This window comes from Prinia subflava, chromosome 1 (assembly GCF_021018805.1).
Source record: "Prinia subflava isolate CZ2003 ecotype Zambia chromosome 1, Cam_Psub_1.2, whole genome shotgun sequence".
Lineage (NCBI taxonomy): Eukaryota > Metazoa > Chordata > Aves > Passeriformes > Cisticolidae > Prinia > Prinia subflava.
Genome location: NC_086247.1, coordinates 126,722,769 through 126,737,941, shown reverse-complemented (window position 1 = coordinate 126,737,941; position 15,173 = coordinate 126,722,769). Strand labels below are relative to the sequence as shown.

Below are 15,173 nucleotides of genomic sequence, written 5' to 3'. Positions count from 1 at the left end.
GGTTTGGTTTTTTTTGCATTCTCCAGAGCAAAACCCCAACAACATATTTATGTTTTGAACAAACAAGCCTGACTGAATGAATGAATTAAAGACTTTGAAGGACAGAAGAAGATGCAACCAAAAACTAGGCTATCTCCTGGAAGAAACACATACTGAATATCACAACAGGAGGTTCAGCAGTTCAGCAGAAAAAGGTAGCTGCTTCTGAAGGTTTCAGATCAAAGGACAATCAGCATTCTAAGGAATTCCAAAACAGGTTTTTAAGAAGCTTCATCTAAATACTAAGGAAGAAAAGCAAGGACTACCTGGAAGATTAAAAAAGAAAACCAAAGCTCACAGTGGGCTCCCTCAGACAGAATAATTTAACCATTTCCTAGCTGCAAAGTCCTGCACTCCATCAGCCTCTCCCACAGTCAGCTACATCATCAGGAACCATGAGATTTTCTCTTGAATTCTTGCTGATCTCATGAAATATTTCTTCATTGAATACCAGTAGAAAATGGTTTCCAACCTTTACCACCAGCCACAAGATGAGAACTGCTGACATACAAGCCCATTTCACCAAACAAACTTGTCTGCAAAAAGGCTTGGAACAATAACTAATTACTTACAGAACACCAAAACTACATGTTTAGCACTTGAAAACCAAAATTACACACATGCACAAGTACACAGAAGCAGGCTTGTAGAAGGCTGCCATTTTTGACTGAAGGGCAAAATTAAACTAGAGGAATCTCTTGGAAAAGAGTCAGAAAGGAATTTTGTGTTTGAAAATAGCGATTGTAAATCACACAAAAACATGCCACAAGGCTGGGCAGCATCCTTGCAAGACAACCTAGAGGCATGCATGAACATTGGCCCAACTACCAAAGAATCATAAAGGCAAAAAAAAAGCAGGAGCTGAGTACAAGCATATTTTATTTTTCCCAGTGGAGAGAGTACCAGTAGTTTGCTTAAAATTTTCTTAAATCTCAGTAAATTGCTACAGGACTAGAGACTATAAGGAACAGTTTCCAAAGACCACATCTGCTTCTCATAACTGTAACCTTACAGTGAAGGAAGGGGTAAAATCTGGACCACACTCATTAGCATCACATCTTAGAAAAGATCAGGCTTAAACTGCTGGGAAATTTGACGACCCACGGGCAGACCCACAGCCTAGATGCTCACACCCTTAATAGAACTACCTCACAGAAATAATCTGGTTAGGTCAGAAGGTCAAATCAACCTTTGAAATATAAGGACCCCTGTGTACAATTTTCTACTGCAACTTTGAATGATCACACTCATGGGCAGGAAGCCTGAGGGAACAGAGAAGTATTTATGCTGAATATTAATCCATTGTGTTATCTGGAATTAAATCCAGATCTTAATATTGCATGAGGAGCATCTTTTCCTTGCTTTTTACTTGACCACCATGGAACCTTAAGAGATACTCAGAATGAGTAAGAGGATTTTGGAGTTACGGGTCCAAGAATCAAGCACAACATCCTGATGGGCTGCAAAAAGCTATTTATTTTCCATGCAGTGTTCTCCTCAGAGTTCATACAGCTTGTTGGATGTGTTAAGCTCTGAAGTAAAATAATCAAATTAACTCTATGCCATTTTTCGACCACAGGCATAGCTGGATTTCAAGTGAGACTGTGATAAGTATTTGACCTAAAGATAAAATGGATGTTTTCTCATAAATAAAATCAAAATTTAAAAAAAAAATCTATTTAGTTTGCAGGTACTAGACAGCAGCAATAATAATAGAATGATTTTAAATCCAGAGGTTAGATAACCCCCCTAAGCTACTCTGAAGATACAAAATGTCATTTGTAAAATCTAGTCATCCTTGAGAGGTTCACTTTATGGTTGGAAACAACTTGTTTCTGTAAGGAAGTCAGTGAAAATACTGTAATATTTCCTAGTAGAAAATTACATAGTCCTCATTCATCTTCCATACAGCTGTACTGTTTAGTATTGGTCATCTTGTACATTGTTCTGAGAAACTGTTGGTACCTCCCAGTATAATGGGCCATTATAATCACACAAACAATGAGTCCACTTCTATTCATTTACAATTCAAATACTGTCCACCTAAGTGTTTTTCACAAGACTACTTTCCCATGATCCTTCACAAGTTTAACTAATTCTGCCAAACAATTTTGAAATAAACAAAAGCACTCAGGCTTTCTACTCTACAGGAGAAGACAGAGATTACAATCCAACTACTGTGTCAAGAGAAAATACATTGGCTAATATTGGCAAAGCAACAAGGGGTGCTACTATACCCAAACAAGTGTCAACAACAGCTGCTGTGAGGCTGTTGCAGATACATGAGTGTCTGAGGAGACAGAAAGCCAAAGTGTTCAATGAGAGTCTATCTTTCACAGTCCAGTGATACAGTGACATGCATGCACATCTCATGCTACGGATAATTTTGAAATTGGCAGAGCAGGTTATTTGGCAAGAAATTATAGAGATGACTTATTAAAGCTTTAGGGAGGAATTTCCCTTTGTCAGGGGGAATTGAATTACGTATCATTAATCAGAATTTGCTTTGACCTGAAATAACAGCTTTAAATAACAGATTCACAGGGCTACCAGCAAAGAAAAAATAAACAAAATACCAAGCTTTCTGAATAAAAATATGCAATATTAACATTAAGATATGAAGAAATATATTATATGAAAATTATATTACTACTATTAGTTGTGTTTCAGGCATTATTTTAGATTTGGTCCCTGTATTTATGCTTAGATTTGGCAGTATCACTGGCTTCATCACACTGGCCATTTGGAAAAATGGTCAGTATTAGGAGGTGAACCACAGTTTATTTCCAGTGGGAGTGCTGAAAGTTAGGCTTAAACACTGAAATAGCCAACCCTGCTGTTTTGGGGAGTTTTGACTTTTGTGTGTGAGTCCTGTGCATTTCCACCTTGAGGGACAGCATGTCCCAGGAGGATGTTCATTTCATGTACTCCCATACCATAACTTTATTAAGCTGATTGAGAAAACAAGAGAATACTCTAAGTTCCAGACTGTGCTTAGCAGTTTCATAAAAACAAACAAAACAAAACAAAACCAAAACACAAAATAAATAAAAAAAAAAGGAATAGATTCTAGTTGTTCCCTATAGGACCCTTTACAGATTATGATATAATACCAATATAGGAAATCCAAAATTTAGAAAAATATTCCTTGATTAGCATTCATTTATTTTGTCACACTGAGGTCAATTAACATCAACTGACAATGAGGCAGAAGATGCATAGAAGTACAGTATAGGAGAATCTTCATTAAAGATCTCAGTGCCTAATTAAATTTACCACTGTGCAACATAATCTCTTACTAGACTGAAGCTGAAAATTCAACACTGCATTCATTCAAGGAAATCATTTATTCATTCATGAGATTTATTGCCACAAGAGATTATCAGAACATGGAGTACAACCCTCATTACATTATAGCCTATTATATTTTGCTAAGGAAGACAATTACATGTATTTGAATAAAAACTATATATGACAAAGGCACCCAGTCTTGATGCTTTGCACAGAGATATATGAATGTCATACATCTAGATGACACAAAAACTATTCACTGTATGAAAGGAGTTAAAATATGGTGTGGAAAAAGGGTTTGTTCATTGTTGTTTCAATTATTCAGCACGGTGTGTATGTTTCCATCTTAAATCTAGATTTAGGCATGGTATGTCAAACGTGTAGCAATACTGACAAGACACTGTCAAAACAGCAGTCTCAGTAAGATGATGGAGCAGGTACTTAGAATAGAAAGGAATACCCGTTGAATAATATTAAGCATATCCACAGAAATTACTGTCTCCACCAAAATCTCATTAAAAAACTACAGGATGCTTCTACTTGAAAATTTGTGGAAATTCTAAAGGCACAGTGGAAAATGATAGGGAAGCAATATGTTTGCATCCTGTTTCTCTAAAAATAGTTTACATTTTTATTATCCCAATGTCCCTGAAAATTAATCCTGCAGTTCTTAGTTATCAAGAGGTTACTTAACAAGACATTTTTTGTCCAAGGTTACTTTCTTCCTCCCTCTTCTGCATTTGTTACCAGAATGTGTTCTAAATAATTACAAATGAATGAATCAAGAGGACTGTATATAGCTCATTATACAAATTTGTGATATTTACAGGTGCATTGTAAGTGAACCACTTACTGCTTTTAAGTCCTCACAGTATGGTGAGCTTGGAGGCTTCCTCTAAAAACAGCAGTAGAGCTGCCTTGGCAGTAACATAAAAAGCAGGGACAGACATACAGCTCTCATCTGGTCCTCAGTGACAAACAAAAGGTTGCTTATGCTCCTTTGTCTCCACAACCCATCCTCTCTGCATTGCTATTTCCCTCACCTTTCTGCAGCCCATCTCCTTGAAGTTACTGCACCTTAACCACTGCCACCCTCACACACATCCCCCTTTCTGCCTGTTGTCTCATGGAGGGGCTCAGAGAAGTACAGAGAATCCCTTAAGGTTTTTTCTAATGTATCTAGGGGTACATAACAGGGTCCAGCAAACTGCGCTGCTGTATTGTATGTCTGAATCTTTTTTCTGTTTGCTGACAGCATATTCCTCTGGGTGACTTGTCTGCTTTCCAAATCAATGGCATAAATAAAGCAACAGGCTTATGATGGTTTGGCTTGGTTTTTTTTATTTTCCTCCTTCACACAGTTTATAATTTATAGGAGTGGAAGTCCATAAAGTGAATGCAGACATTTGCTTTATGATTTGGAATGGGAGCATTGGGTTAAAAGGTTTCAGGACTTGGAAAGGAAAACAAAGCTAAAATGCTATTCTAGAGGAGGAAATTCTCTCTCCTTGTTTTTCCTGATAATATCTTGAGTATTATTTGCTCATTAGTCTAAATACTCAATTGGCCATTCCCAAATTCCTTAGTATCTGGCTATTCAGTTTAACTCCAGTGGCCAGTAGTGAATATCGTGACTTTGCTTTAAGTAGATACACGTCTTTGTGAGGTAAGATGAAAAATGAAGCATTAAATATGCCCAACATCGGCAAGAGAATTCAATAATCTTGGTCCTACTGTCATCTCTTATGTCTCAACTATAGTACTGGAATAAATAAAAGCTCAAACTCTCCAAAACTTGCAGTTTAGTAAAGCACTGCAATGAGATCACTATGAAAATTTCCAAAAGAGTTAAATTTGTTACAAGATGTGGATATAGTTTTCTAAATATTTAATGAGTGCACAGAATCAGTGAGGAAGACGAAAATAATTTTAAAATAATTACTTTCTCAGATTAACAGAGGTGAAACAAATCAAAGATGATCACATAATCAAATGTATTGAGGCTAAGACAATCTGCTAAATAACTGGTTGGCATGTCTTAAATTTTGGAATTTTTTTCTGCCCCTTCCTTTTGTTCCAGAATTGTAATTGCACAGGGTTATATTCTAACAAAGAAATAAAATCTCTGAATATTTATAAAATTATACTGTTTTTTCTTGAATTCTCACTTCAGGTCATTCAGGTCATTAACAATGTTCATCTTCACATACAGGTCTCTTCCACAGTGATGTTGCCAAGACAATATTTACCAGTTATGGGGACTGCAACCAGAGCTGGTGGGGATTCCTTCCTACGTGGTCTCCTCCATTCTTTTCCCCGTTCAGAGATCTTTTGGTCCCAGACCAAGCAAGATAACAAGCCACAGACAAATGATGTGGAAAAAGAAAGGAAATAGTGCAGAAATTACTGGGATTTTTTTAAGAGGCACTTATATTCTTGAAGGACTGCTTTAACTACAGTCTCCTTTCCGGCCATTTGAATAAAGTGAATCTTAGCAGTGACAGGCTGTCCCCACACTTACGGACCAGCTGCTTCAGGGGAACTTGATGTGCTCTGTCACTGGATTTCAAAATCTTTTCTGAGGTGCAGAAACATACAGGTCAAGAAGATACTCTAGTTCTGTTCCATGTTCTCACAGTTATAAATGCCTGTGCTCAAGTCCTTCCAAATTTCCCAATCTAGTGGGGTCCCAAAAAAGCATTTCAGTAAAAAGGTTGTATGAATTAAAAACAGTTAAAAAAAAGAAAATAAATGAAAAGGGAAAAAAAAAGCTTTTCTTAGACTTGCACAGTTTGTACAAGCCAGCCAAACATTTTTGCTACACTTTCCCACGAAAGCCTTCTCAGGAAGAAAATTATGGCAAAATGTTTGAGACACAACAGCAACAGAATCTATATTGCAATAGAAAATTATAGGCTTAACATGAGGCATAATCATCACACCTTCTAACAGGAAGAACAGATCTGCAACACAAAATTTGCTTCTACATACATTTTATGTTTCTCTACATTGCCAGTTTGTTGTCTAACAGCTCTCTTTGGTAAACCCCCATTTCAAAGAGGAAACATTTCAGGCAATCGAGTATTGTCCTCTACACTAACAGCAGCACTGACCAGATTTTGTTAGATAGCCAGAGAAGTCATTTGATAAGCCACTTTTAATTGCCGAATTTGTTTTTTCCTTCAACATTTCTATTTTTCAAATATTTTCTGTGTGCCAGAATTTCAGACCAAGGGGAACATAAAGCAAACACAGGCTGTGTAACATATACGTTATGGCAGAACGAGCAACACAAAATCCAGTATTTCATCCTTCATGGGAGACTATCTATTGTTCACTTGGCAATAAAGTGTATAAATTAAACTTTGATTTTCTTGTTTCACTTCTCTTTACCATGCCTGGTGTGCTAATATGTCAAGAGAATTTTGTCTTTTTGAAGTTTTGCTGACAATGTTACAGAACCATTTTCTCTGTAGCACCCTTCTGAAAGTTGTTCTTTTCTAAAACCCTTTTTGTTATATATCAATTTTGCTATCACTGCAAAAAATATTACTCACCCGAGGGTTTTTATTCTTCTTTCAGTCATGCTGCCAGGGGGCTGATTGTTTCTGATTGCTAAAGTCAAAATTCACTGAAAATGGACTATTTAAGCTGAAGAGCATTTCACAGGTTTTCCAGTCACCTTACTTGTCTATATTATTTAGTAACACAGTTACTATGTGATGGAGATTAGAAAATCATTTGAGCTGGCTGCATTGACACCCTGGGCAGAAAAATAATTCTATTGTTTCAGATTCTGGAATGGCAGTCACAGAATAAAGCATTTGATTGCTTAGTGAAGGGTGCAGCATAAATGATGCAAATGGACTTACAGGTGACATACACTGATCTCTAAAAGCTAGGTTATCAGCACTAGAATTTCTCACATAAATAATTTCACCAAATTTTGTTGTTTATAGTATGCAAAGAAAAAAGAAAATTCTATATTAAAATTGATGTGAAGACTACTAGAAATCTTTTGTGCAATTAAAACATAAAATCTTATCCATTAGACATAAAAATGCTCACTTGCATAATTTGTATAATTTCCACCACTTTGAAGAATTGATCCTACATTGCTTCACTGCCTCAGGCAAGAGGGTTTCATTCACTTCCCTGCACCAGCCTGAAATTGCACAAGACACTGAGGTATCTGAACTTAAGACAGCACTGGTGATCTAAGTGAATTCAAGAGTGAGTGTAAAGATGATGAGTAAAGTATGCCACTGACTTCCAACTATACTTTTACTTTCTTTTACCATTTAGCAGAGCTTTGGCATGACTGCGTCATTCCTCCCTGTTTTTTACTCAATAGTTTTCTTAACCTTTCAGAAACTTAGGGTCTTTCAAAAAGAGTATGTGGCTGCTATCTAACAGCAACTGATGTATAAAAAATTATTCCTTGTATTTAAAGGGTAATGATTTTCCTGGGCTATGCACAGAGTGGGCTGCATGAAGGGAGGCTAGAAAACGAAGGAGTAAAGGCATTTTGTTCTGTAGCAACAATGAGATTGTGCTGCAGCCAACATCAGGGACTGCATGAGCTGCTGATTTTGAGATTTGTTGTGAAGACCCTTATCCAAGTTTGGATCAGAATCTTAAAGAACTGAAGAAAACCAGACCTAGAAGAGACCAGAAAAAAGACTATGCAGTCAGGCCCTCTTCCCTAATCAAGAGTTGCTCCAGGTGTGTTATCATCGACACACACATTTTTCTAGCCTTTTCTTATAAACCTTTGGAGATGGAGGTGCCACACATGGCCCAGGAATTTTCTCCAGAGTCTCACAATTCCCAGTATTGAGAAGACTAGCCTCATTCAGCATTGCTGTGATTTGCCCACTATTGCTTTTCCAATACATCCATAATATAGAGAATGGATTGTTGCATTCTTCCTTGTGACATACTCCATAGGCATTTCATTCACATTTTCACTCATATGTCCCTCCTTCAACTAAAAACCCAAGCCTTTCAGTTATTATCATTTTCCTGTTTCACTGTTGGATCATCTCTTGAAAGGAATTATACTGAAAAAATATGTTTTCCACATTTGAAAAGAACAATATTATTTGATTTCTAATGGAAAGGGTGGAAGCAATTACATGTTGTGTGATAGAATGTTTAACTGGCACAACAAAAACCCTAAAGTAAAAAACCTTGAAAGAAGTTCCCAAACACTAACATAGCAGCAATGACTGTCAGCCCCATTCAGCAAGATATCCCAGTCATTTCACAGCTGAAGTAAAATTGATTAATCAGGCATTGAACTAGAGGGCAGGAAATAGAATCACATCAAAGAAAGGAAGACTAGACTGAAAGAAGATTTTTGAGTCGAATAAAAACATTCTGTGGGATAGGAAAGAAATACATGAGCTAGCAAGAGAATGCCAGATAAAACAAATCAAAGATGATACAGTTTTAAAAATGCATCCAGAAGCCTGGGAAATTATTATCAAAACATCAGTGATCGACAGAACTCCTGAAAAGTAAAATAATGAATCAATATATAAAAATAAATATTGGAAAAAATCAGGGCAGACAGCATAAAGGTGCTGATGAAAAAGGAAAAGAGGAGGTACATGGATTAAACAAAGAGGTTTTACAGTCTTCCTTTCAGAAATTTTGCCACAGGAATCAAGAAGGACAAACAATATTTCATGCTCATCTATTTAAAAAATATATTAGAATGAGTAGCTGCTACTTTCTCATGCATCCTTCTCTTTTGTTTGATACTTTTATTGTAAGTCTGACTCGGTCCAGTTTCCTGTTAGTCTTTGTGCCCAGAGCCTTAAAAGGAGTAAGACCATCTCTTTCAAAAACGCATGACTTGTGAGAGAGCAAACACCTGCCTGAACCCAAAGAAACAGAGCAAACATTTAACATGTATCTTCAAGCATTTGGGGGAAAGCTATTTAAGCAAACACAGGTTATCAGTGCACATGTATGATCAGCAGCACAGTTTGCATGTTTCACATCACAGAAAACACTTGATCTTGATGATGGATGTTCAAGTGTAAATAGCGTGAGCCCATTTTGAGATTTGGGCTTATGTAAAAGAATCCACTTATGCATGTTTTACTTCAAACAGATAAAAATTAAAGTAAGCAAACATAAATAGCGATTACCTCAGAGCAGCAGTTTTCCCATTTCTGTGAGTACACGTGACCTGCCTTGTTTGGTACCCAATTTGTATGTCCCAGTACTTGTTCTCCTGTCTATTCTGCCTGTTACGATTCCTCTTCTTCTTAATTAACTCGCGAGCCTCAGGATCCCGAACTGCCTTTTCTCTGTCCTTTTCCTTGTCTTTGTTCTTCCCTCGTTTCCTTGCTTGCCTTACTTGTCTCGAGTGGGGCACCGAGCAGGCGCTCCAGGGCCCCACGTTTAGGCTGTACAGGCTTTCCTGGACAGTGCAGGGGCTGGACTGGCACATCTGGAACTCGGTGAGGTTGGGGCAGGCCGACCCGCCGAACTGCGGCGGGGCCACCACGTGCCGGGTGCGATGCTGCAGCCCGTTGCCGCAGGTCTTGGAGCACTCGGACCAGGGGGAGAACTCGGCCACGATGCAGTCCTGCCGGCACGGGATGAGGCACCCCTGCTCCTGCCGGGGCTTCGGCTCGAAGTACTCGCAGATGACGTCCTCAGCCGGAACCCCGTTGGACTTCTGCACGCAGGTGATGTCCCTTGTCTGGATGCCCTCCTCCCCTCGGAGGCACTCCAGGGGCTTCTCGTGGCTGCGGGAGAGCACAGGCCGGCACTGGTTCCAGGCGCCGATCTGCCAGTCGTACAGCTCCTTGTGCCAGTCGCACACGCGGAAACAGCTCTGCTGGTTGTCCGGCCGCTCCGGCTGCCGGCAGTTGGTGGGCAGCGTGGTCCAGCCCTCCACGTGGGCACACCACACCGCTCGTGTCTGGATGCCTCCTGGACCGCATTCGTCTCCCATGCATCTCCCCCATGGACCTGGAAAACAAGAGAAGATGCTGACGTTGCACACTGAAGTTATTTCTCTGCCATATTGAGAAGGCAAGCTCACAGTATTTCCTCTAAGAATTTCACCCTTGGAGAAAATTAAACTTTGAAAATACAAGCATGAGATTACCCTTCATATACTGTACATATCCATAATTTTTATAATTACAGATACATTTCACTTTTTATTCCAGACAAACTGAATGTTTAATACTGAATAATTCCTGGACATACACATGAATTAATCACATTAGAGAGCTATAACCTAAGCAATCACAACTTAGTTTATGCTGCCAAGGTAGGAGCCAAAGAGCTTCTCTTCAAGGATGAATTGGATCTCTCTCATCCACTTGAATAACCTTTCCTGGACTGTTTAATATTTCCTTCACATTTCTACAGCACTACACTTTATACCTTGATGTCAACTAATAGTGTGTTCTCTTCCTTCCATATTGCATACAAAAATGAGAACAATTACACAATACATTTTGGAAAACAGTGGTGATTTCAAGTAGGCCACTTCTAGTCTTTCCTTTATATAACAACAACAAAAAATTTAATCCAGTTTAAAAATGTTTGTTCCACACAATCTGTGATATTATTATAGAATAGAATAAGCTCTTGAAGACAGACATATCAACTGGTAACTCTAGAAATAACAGAAGATATTGAATCACAGAATCATAGAATACTGGACTGGAAGTGACTTCAAGGATCATCTGGTTCAAACTTTCTTAGCAAAAGAACAGTCTAGACAAGATGCATCAGCACCCTGTCCAAGTGTATCTTAATAGTGTTCACTTCCCTGGAGAGATTATTCCAACTTTTGATTATTCTCATTGTAAAAGTTTCCTCTTGTGTCAATCAGAATGTCCCCAGGAGCAACTTACACCTAGGAGTAACTGGTTCCTACTATTTTCTTAAATCTGCAAGGTCTACGGTAAATACTTGACATGCAACATGTTGTTATAATAAATGTTATAATAAATGTCATCAAAAATAAATAAAAGGCTATATCCTTGAAAGATGACATAATTGTTTTTCCATTATTAAAAACTGTAATAATCACCCAGTTCAATGCATAAAATCCACAAGTCAGAAGTTAAAAAATCCTATATTTTTCAGGTTTTTTAAGATTTCCCCTCATACACGCAGTGAATTGACTTACCACATAAGAGCAAAAGAATAAGCAATTCAGAAAAAAACCCCTGCAATTATTTATCAAAGGAAACCTGTCTATCTACAGACACTTGATCACAGAGAGGACATTTTCTCTGACTGAGGAGTGCTCTGTCCTATGAAGAAATTGGGGCCAAGCCACACAATCCTCATTCACCTGAATGACCCCAGTACAAGACTATTTCTGTGAGTAAAGCTGTTGAAGAAGCAAGGCTGAGCCTTTGCTATTTTCAAAGCAGGTTAGCAGCATAATTTTGGTAAAGCACAGGAATAAATTAAATTAACTATGGCAGATACAAATTATTTACAATATCTTCTTACTGAATGACTGGAAGGAATATGTGGCCACATCTTATTACTGATTCCCATGAGCTTTAAAACTCTCATTGGCTTCTACACAGTTTTCATCTGTTCATTCAACATTAACTTCAGAAACAGTTTGGGAATGGGCTGATGATAGGCTATACATTTAGCCTCTGCTCCTCATTGTCACTTTTTAAAGTGGACATTGTGACTGAACAGTTCACCTGTAGTTCTAAAATCCTGAAAATGGACACTAGCTGGCTGAAAATAGCAATACCAGCTGGCAGATTCAGCCCATGGAAACTCCCCCATATTTTTTTGCAAATTAAGTTTGAATTATAGTTGCCAAGCTCTATCAAGCTATCCAGAAAAATGAATGTATATTAAATATAAACACATTTCAATTTCCATTGCATCAAGACTGTGCTACTGTAACCAACCTCCCACAAGTGACATAATAATTGTTGTATTTAATTTGGTTGTATTTACACTGAGTTGAGAGATACCATTTACTCAAAACAGCACTTTGAACGCCTGCCATTTTTTAAAAAGTAAAGACTGCAGAAAATCTTCAACTAGAGCAAAGATACAAAAAGCAATCATGATTGAAATAAAGATAAATTGTTCATCTTGCAAACTACAAATTTCAACCTTACCATGTCAGTACAACTTGTATATGGTTTGTTCAATGAAGAAATCTCTCTTTTTAAAGATCAGGTCATTACAGTACCCCAGATGAAAATTTTGCCCACTTGGGATTCTATCACATCTCTGTTCATCAATAATCAAAAAAAATCACATTGTACACTTTGTATATGGTTTGTTCAATGAAGAGTTCCCTCTTTTTAAAGATCAGGTCATTACAGCACCCCAGATGAAAATTTTGCCCACTTGGGATTCTATCACATCTCTGTTCATCAATAATCAAAAAAAATCACATTGTATCTAAAAAAGTGCTTGTCATCAAAGTATCTTCAATCCAGTTCTAAGGCAGGTTTACACTATATAAAATTATAAAAATCTCAGCCTTGATGCAATAAATACTACCTTTGGAAATGTAAATAAGAACAAAAAGTCCGTTATGTGACTCTGTGAACTGGGCAAAAATAAGTTCTTTCATTAGATTATAAATATGTTTTTAGAACTGAATACAAAACAATATGAGATGCACAAATAGACTCATGTAGTAAATGTTATTTTGCTTGTCCTGTGAAGTAGTAAAACATTTTATTAAATCATTACAGGTGAGTATCAATAAACCACATGTACAGGACCCTTTGAGCTTTGACCCTTACTGCTCAGTAATTCTACTTTTGTGTGCATGTTGACACAGAGCTCTTAGTGATGTATCTGACCCTCCCTCTTATCTACATTAGGCTGATTTTTAAGTTTAAAGACAAAATAACCCATTTAGAGAAAAAGACTGCAAGTACACTAAAAGCTTAAATTTTCACTCTACTGCACACTTCCTTATATGACTATGACAGGATCTAAAAGGGAACCAAAGCTTTGGGGCAAAGATCTGTTTGGACTTTGTCCTAAGTGAGCTCCCTCAAAAAACTGAAGTGCTTCCACACTTGACCAAACCAGATTTCATTTGCACAGAAGGTTAAAATTTGGGGCAGGGGACAGGTGTTAAAAAAAAAGCAGAAAACAAAAAAAACCCTGCAAATACATAATTCTTCTCAGCCCTCTAAGCCTCTTCCCTGCCCCCGAAGTCTTCCCTGATTTCAAAGGGGAGGAAACTGTCCCGTGCTGTCTGGCCTCTAGAAATGCCTCTGGCCCTGCAGTCCTCGCCATGTACTCCCTGCCATACCCTCCTCTCACTCAAATGGTTTCTCTTTTCCATGCCCAGGATCACTGGATATTCTTAGCTGGAAGGCATCCACAAGGATCACTAAGTCCAACTCTTCAGTGAATGGTCTATCTGGGGATCAAGCCCACAACCCTGGTGTTATTAGCACCATGCTCTAACCAACTGCTTGTTTGTGTTGCTTTTAACCTGGAATGTTTTAATCACAAAACAAAAAGCCTTTTTTTTAATTCTGTGTGATAGAATCAAGGATGAATATTTGGTTTTTAATGCATGCTCTAATATGTACAGGAACAAAAAAAAAACAACTGGTAACATTCTTCACAACTAGCTACATTTTCCTTTGGGATTATGGAATACATAGAAAAATAAAAACATTAGGGAAAAAGACCTCAACCCTAACACTTCCATACTCAGGATTCATTAAGAACAAGAGTATCAAGCTAATTTCCAATGAACTGATTTTAAAACACCTATGAATACCCAAGCTATTTCAACAGCTTAATTAATTAATCTTGTTTAGGGTGTAAGCGAATTGATATTTCATTATTTTTTTAATTTTTAAAGAATAAAAAATATAAATTCATGTATTTCTAGCTGTGTTAATAGAAACTTGCTTTGACCAAAATTATACCAAGAAATACATTTCTTTTCTTTTGAAAACAATTTCTTGCATCCACATTAACCAATACTCCTGTTATTTTACCCACAAGTCACTGTAGTCAACCTCAAGCACTTGCTGAGGAAGGTTGTTGCTATGCATTTGTATGTGGAAGTCACAAAAAGAGAGGGAGAGGTTTCTCTCCAATTTTCCTTACAACTGCCCATCTCCCTCCCAACTATAGAGAGCCTACAATAATTCACTTCCAACTTCAGAGGCCCCCAAAACATTTCAAGCTTCAAGGTGAGACATGGTTGTCTTTTGAATTAGTCACAGGAAAACAGGAAAATAAATATCTCTGAACTGAGTAAAAGAGCTTTGTGACTTTTCCAAAAAATCAAAGAAATTAATCCTAAAGTATTGCTTACCCATTTTAAAGTTTTTAATGATTCTCAGAAGTATGAGAAAATCACATGCAGTTTACCTGTGCTATGCTTTTTATATTATATCATTATTAGAGGTAGTACATTTACCACTGCATTTGTAAATAGGAAATATTGGAACAAAATTAATTTCACAGAAACTAATGTAGCATACATATGCAACTTAGAATGAAAGAGATCAGCAGAACACAGTGTAGAGTCTCACCCACCATTACTTAAAGTCTGCAGGAGGTGAGGGGTGACTGCCCTTTCACAAATCTCCAGATGATGTTAAGCACGAGTAACAACAAGAATGTCTTTAGGAAACCTGTCAAGCCTAATCAAAGCTCCATATAATATTTTAATTTGGCCTTTATGAATATTCTTTAGGTTCTCTTTCCCGCTGAAGCAGTCTTCACACAGACACTCTGCTGTCCCTGCTGTGTGCTGATGCAGACACGCCTTGCCAATGGGATGTATGTGCACTCAAACCATTTCACACTGGGAGAAAAAGGCTACTGCT

The 15,173-nt window shown here is 37.6% G+C and overlaps 1 protein-coding gene across 1 annotated transcript in view; it reads right to left on the bottom strand.

Moving 5' to 3' along the window:
* THSD7A (thrombospondin type 1 domain containing 7A) overlaps positions 1 to 15,173 on the bottom strand; it is a 270,216-nt gene that overhangs the window by 108,744 nt on the left and 146,299 nt on the right. Inside the window, exon 5 of the mRNA XM_063411466.1 lies at positions 9,492 to 10,323. Coding sequence (XP_063267536.1) covers positions 9,492 to 10,323 — 832 coding nt within the window. The remainder of the gene's footprint in view (positions 1 to 9,491; positions 10,324 to 15,173) is intronic.